The sequence below is a fragment of the Neomonachus schauinslandi genome, chromosome 6 (assembly GCF_002201575.2).
Source record: "Neomonachus schauinslandi chromosome 6, ASM220157v2, whole genome shotgun sequence".
Classification (NCBI taxonomy): Eukaryota; Metazoa; Chordata; class Mammalia; order Carnivora; family Phocidae; genus Neomonachus; species Neomonachus schauinslandi.
In genome coordinates, this window is record NC_058408.1 from 128,945,794 (window position 1) to 128,952,211 (window position 6,418).

General features: G+C 38.6%; 1 protein-coding gene across 1 annotated transcript in view; it reads right to left on the reverse strand.

Moving 5' to 3' along the window:
• Positions 1-656: 656 nt before the first annotated feature.
• PCGF6 (polycomb group ring finger 6) overlaps positions 657-6,418 on the reverse strand; it is a 33,857-nt gene continuing 28,095 nt past the window's right edge. Inside the window, 1 exon segment of the mRNA XM_021699593.1 lies at positions 657-1,860. Within this exon segment, the coding sequence (XP_021555268.1) occupies positions 1,804-1,860 (57 nt within the window). The 3' untranslated portion in view covers positions 657-1,803.

The window sequence follows — 6,418 nt, forward strand, 5'->3', positions numbered from 1 at the left end:
ACCTTGGGCCACACCAGATAGTTTATCCGAACAATGTGACTTACGGTGAATGCCTATTTTTGTATACCTGGGGCCCTGGGACATGCTGTATCAGTTTGACCACTGGGTGGGTGCTAGACTCTAAATGGCTGAGTCAATCAAATGGACACTGCATGACTGATTCCCATTAAAAACCCTGGACACTAAGGCTCAGGTGAGCTTCCCTGGTTGGCAACAGTTCACTCACGTCACGTATCATTGCTGAAAGAATTAAACACTGTCCCCGTGTCTCCATGGGGAGAAGACAACTCTGCAGTATACATCTTTTCCCTTTGCTGATTTTAATCTGTATCCTTTCACTGTAATAAACTGTAAGTATAATGAGTCCTTCTGGTGAACCACTAAACCTGAAGGTAGTCTTGGGGATCCCTGACACAGATATGTAAACGTGGGACAAGAATAAAAATAGTAAGTACTTCGGACAAGAAAAATTTAAGAGGCAATGAATTCCATGGCTGCTATTCTGTCCACTGTCAAATAACAGCATCTAGTAAAATCAGTAAAGATGTTTATAAAATATCTATTTGATGGCAGTTTAACTTTAATTTGGATACCTCATCTCTTAGAGAATTTTGGTTATTTTTGTTTCAATCCACAATAAATACGAACATTTCAAAATAGGTTAAAATAAATTTTTATTAAAAATTTTTATTAAATGTTAGATTTATACACAATTCACAAATTCTTTACAAAACAATTGCCAAACCTTATTCATTTGTAATTGTTTCTATGCAGACTTGGAAATTTTATAGTGAAATAGGGTCTATAAAATATTTTTTTAGAAAGCATCACAATGCTAATTTTAGGCAAAATAACATTTAAAACTGAAATCTTTGCACGTGAGAACTCTCAAACACCCGTATCCTTTATCCCAGTGACAGTGTAATGGGAAAATGAACATTAAATTGACTTACTGAGGAAACAATGAATAAGTATTCTGTAAACTTGCAAATTCACTCAAGTTTCTTTATTACTTTCAGAAGCAGTGGCATTACAAGGTATTGACAACCAAACTACGTACTCAAATAAAATGAATGTTAATCAAATTAACATTCAAAGAAAAAAATAATGTTTCAAAGAGGCACCCCTTGTTGTAAGATCTGTTAAAGAAGTCTTTAGCACACTGAAGGCTTACGGTACAGGCCATCAACCCTGCAGGAGACAGTCTCTTCACACAGAATAATTCATCCCTTTTAGAAGTAAATATCATCTCTGTAGTAGTATTGCTGGTAAATGAAAGATACAAGTTCAAAATACAATGGCAACATACAAAAGTGGTCAATAGTTTTGGTCTTTGTCTGAGAGGTACACTCTGTAGTTTAGCAAAGACTGGCTTTGAGTCTTCAGTTCAAAAGGATGACTGCCCAACTGGTACGATTCCAGAGAGCAGAATCCTAACCACCAACTTGAAAGGAATATGGCTCAACAAAGAAGAAAATAGTAACCAATTTACCTCAAAGATTAGGAAGTAAAATCAATGTCAAAGTATTTGAAATCACAAGGAATTTAAAAATTTAATGCTTTGAAAATTTCCCCCTGAGCTATGGATGCTTTTTTTATGTATAGTCTCTAGTAAAACAGATGCATTCTGTCATTCCAAATTGTACTTATAAATGCTATGAATCTTGGTGCCGAAAATAGATAGTTATGTCTCAAACAGCACAAAGTGGTAGCAATTACATGTTTTGTGGAAATCTTTGGTGAAATGCAATCCTGCAGAAGCCTCCTTATTTTGTTTCCCTCCTCCTAATGCTGCTAGAATCTTCAAGTAATTTTTAAGGGAGAAACTACAAGACCATAATGAAGGACCAGCAGACCATCCTGAAAAGAAAAAAAAAAGTGTTTTAGGGTTATCTGAAAACCAGTTGTGTAAACAATTAAGTCAGATATGGTTTATTTTTCATAGTCCAACACTAATGGAAAATTCTTTGATTTAAAGAAAATCAAGGGTCCAAGATAAATAAACTTGCTTATTCATATTCACCTCATCACCAAACATTCTCTGTCAATGTGCCTTTTTCATGACTTTCAGTAGGTAATTCTGAAACTCCATTAACTAGCCAGGGTTGTTTACAGCTAAGCAGTTCTCTGTAAAGAACTAAATGAGGGGGCGTCTGGGTGGCTCAGATGGTTAAGCATCTGCCTTCGGCTCAGTGCATGATCCCAGGTTCCTGGGATCAAGCCCCGCATCGGGCTCCTTGCTCAGTGGGAAGCCTGCTTGCTTCTCCCTCTCCTTCTACTGCTCCTCCTGCTTGTGCTCTCTCGCTCTCTCTCTCAAATAAATAAATAAAATCTTTTTTTTTTAAAGATTTTATTTATTTATTTGAGAGAGAGAGAATGAGAGACAGAGAGCACGAGAGGGAAGAGGGTCAGAGGGAGAAGCAGACCCCCCGCTGAGCAGGGAGCCCGATGTGGGACTCGATCCCGGAACTCCAGGATCATGACCTGAGCCGAAGGCAGTTGCTTAACCAACTGAGCCACCCAGGCACCCTAAATAAATAAAATCTTAAAAAAAAAAAAAAAAAGAACGAAAAGAGATACACCTTTCCTTCTGCACAGACTACTTAAGAGACAACCAAAGTACCCCTGAAACAAATAATACATTATATGTTAATAATAATAATAAAAATAGACAACTCAAGTATAGGGCTTCCCTGAAGAAAGACTCAGTTATCATAAAGCATCATGGATCAGGTAAGAAATGATACATTTATTTCCACATAAATGCAGCTTATTACTATTCTAAGAAAACTTTGCAACCCTTACCTGTTTATCATGCATTTTAACTCCATTTTAAAGAGTGTTCACAACACAATTTAACCTTTCTTTGTTTTATTATTTTTTAAGTAGGCTTTCACAACCAGTGTGAGGCTTGAACTCAAGACCCTGAGACCCTGAGAGTGAGAGTCGCATGCTCTACTGTCTAATACAGCCAGGCATTCCTCTAACCTTGATACCTAGAGTCATCATTACGTATAGTGACTATACTGTTCTGTAACACAGTGATGTCTTCAGTCACTGGGCAACTTAACCCTATAGTAAATGACTTCAGACACTGTGTTTCTGAACCTTTTCATCTGCTTTTTTGGGTTTCTGTCTCTTCTCTTGATATCAGATCTTAATCCTTTGTGTTCTCACCAAGTCTGCATCCAGCAAGCAATCCACCTTTAAGGTACTATTTTTAATCTACTGTGAACCAGAAAACTAGCTAAAAACTAAGACTCATTAGGGAAGTGTGCCATGAGCAATGGGCCAACTTTGAGCAACACAGAGAGGGAATGGTGGCATGCATGTCTTGCATTTCCAATCACATTCTAGCTATTACTCTCTTTCTTCTTTGTTAAGCTTTTCCATGGCTCTACTTCCTCATTTCTCATTCACTACACAACTCATTGCAATCTGGATTCTGTTCCTAGCAACTCCAGCAAAAACTCACCAGAATTCTAGAAAAGGGTTCACAAATTCAAATGCCCACAAGGGCTGGGAAAATAACATAGATGAATATGTGGGTTAGGTATGTGAGTCCATAGGGAATGTTGAGACCACTGGTAAACCAGAGACCTGATGCCTAGCTAAAGGAATTTAAACTCAAAAGTATTTATAACACAGAAGAGCCAAATAAAACAATCTCATACTATGACTGGCCCATGGACCATCAGACCTATTCTAGACTCATTAGCCTAATCAAAGTAAATGAATTTGTATTACAACACAAACAGAAAGATTCTATCAACGTTCTTATAAGAATACAAATTACATCTTACAAAATGTTAATTTTTTGCAAACGGTTATCATGTTTCAGAAATGAAAACATCATTTGCAAAACAATATACATGCTGAGATATCAAACTCAAAGTGTAGCTTACAAGCTGTTTTAAAACCTCAAAACAGGGGCGCCTGGGTGGCTCAGTCGTTAAGTGTCTGCCTTCGGCTCAGGTCATGATCCCAGGGTCCTGGGATCAAGCCCCGCATCGGGCTCCCTGCTCCGTGGGGGGGCCTGCTTCTCCCTCTCCCACCCCCCCTGCTTGTGTTCCTTCTCTGGCTGTCTTTCTCTCTGTCAAATAAATAAAACCTTTAAAAAAAAAAAAATAAAACCTCAAAACAACTTTATGTATGTATACATGTATAAAATCACATTTTATGAAATGAGATAATTATAATTCAAATCTTTATGTCTATTATATTTATACTCTATATACACAGATATAAATATTATTTATATTTTATATTTAGATGTTTTTATCCATGTTCTTCTTAAACTATCCAACCAGAATGAATCTGCAAAATGTAAGTCAGAATAGGATACTTCACTCCTTGGCTTAAATCTTTCCAATCAATCATTTCCCACCTAACTCAATTAAAATCCAAAGTTCATACTATGGCCTATAAAGTCCTACACATGGTTTTATTCCAGGTGCCCAGATCTCAGCTCCTACCATTCTCTCCCTCAAGTCCCACATCTTAGCTTTCCCATTCAAAGCTAAGATGTCCTGAGACTCCATGAAACTTACATTGCTGCCAATGAGGACTTTAATTGTATCACAGATTATTTAGGTTCAGGGACTTGCTCATCTCTGTCTGAATCTCCCTATATGTCTAGAATAGTGGTCTGTAAATATTTTTTGAAATAATATTTTCTACCCACTCCACTGACTTTGGGATTTTACTCCTAGTTTCTTACATTTTTATTCAAGGAAGTTTAATTTTTAAAAAGACAATCATTTTTATTTCCAAAAACATGTTAACAATAAATCAAATAATCACCTGAAAAAGTATTTGGCTACCCTTCTGTTAGGAGCCTGAACTTCTTTTTTTTCTAAAGATCTTATTTATTTATTTGAGAGAGAGGGAGTACACAAGCAGGGGGAAGAGGTAGAGGTAGAGGGAGAGGGAGAAGCTGCTCCCAGCTGAGCAGGGAGCCTCATGTGGGGCTCAATCCCAGAACCCTAAGATCATGACCTGAGCCGAAGGCAGATGCTTAACCAACTGGGCCACCAAGTGCCCCCAAGAGCCTGAACTTTAAGTTCAATTTTTTCAAGAGTTGAATCTTGAACTAACTAGCCAAGTGACCCTGGACAAGTTACTTAACCTCTGTATGCCAGTTTTCTAAACTGTAAGATCCACTATTGGGTGTTAGAATAGAGGGCAACATTTGAGGAGAAACAGGCTATCTGCATAGTTTCAAAGTATCTCCCCCCAAGATATATATTTTTTTAAGATTTTACTTATTTATTTGACAGAGAGAGAGACAGCAAGAGAGGGAACGCAAGCAGGGGGAGCGGGAGAGGGAGAAGCAGGCTTCCCGCCAAGCAGGGAGCCCGATGTGGGGCTCGATCCCAGGACCCTGGGATCATGACCTGAGCCAAAGGCAGACACTTAACAACTGAGCCACCCAGGCGCCCCAAGATATTATTAATTATAAAGAGAAAGACCTATCAGTATTAAATATCTCCTGATGCTACCCTAAGAAGGGCACATCACTTGTATGGCATTCTTGCCAAAAATGTATAACCTCATTCTAGTCATGAGAAAACACCTGACAAACCCAAACAAGGGACAGTTTTAAAATAACTGACCAATACTCTTCAAAAGTATCAGTCATGAAAACAGGGAAGGACTGGAAAACTCGAAGAAGACAAGGAGACATGACAATGAAATACAATGTAGATCCTAGGACAGAGAAAGGACAATAGTGGGAAAACTAGCAAAACCCAATGTCTGCAGTTTCATTATTAGTACTGTAACAATGTCAGTTTCTTAGTTTTGATGATTGGAGCATGGTCATGCAAGATGTTAATATTAAAGGATGCTGGTGATATCTACATAGGAGCTTTCAGTACTATTTTTGTAACTTTTCTCTGAGTCTTACATTATCTCAAAATAGTATTTTAAAACAGAAAAAAAGGAGGGGCGCCTGGGTGGCTCAGCCGGTTGAGCGTCTGGTTCTTGGTTTCTGCCTGGGTCATGATCTTGGGGTCATGTGATCAAGCCCTGTGTCAAGCTCCAAGCTCAGTGGAGAGTCTGCTTCTCTCCCTCACCCTCTGCTCCCTGCCCCCTACTTGCACATGCTCAAGCTCTCTCATTCTCTAAAATAAATAAATAAATCTTAAAAAAATAAATAAAAAAGGAGATAATAATTGTTATCTTTTAAGGTTGTTGTGAGGCTTACACAAGATGACACATGTTGGGCGCCTGGGTGGCTCAGTTGGTTAAGCGACTGCCTTCGGCTCAGGTCATGATCCTGGAGTCCCTGGATCGAGTCCCGCATCGGGCTCCCTGCTCGGCGGGGAGCCTGCTTCTGCCTCTGACCCTCCCCCCTCTCATGTGCTCTCTCTCTCTCATTCTCTCTGTCTCAAATAAATAAATAAAATCTTTAAAA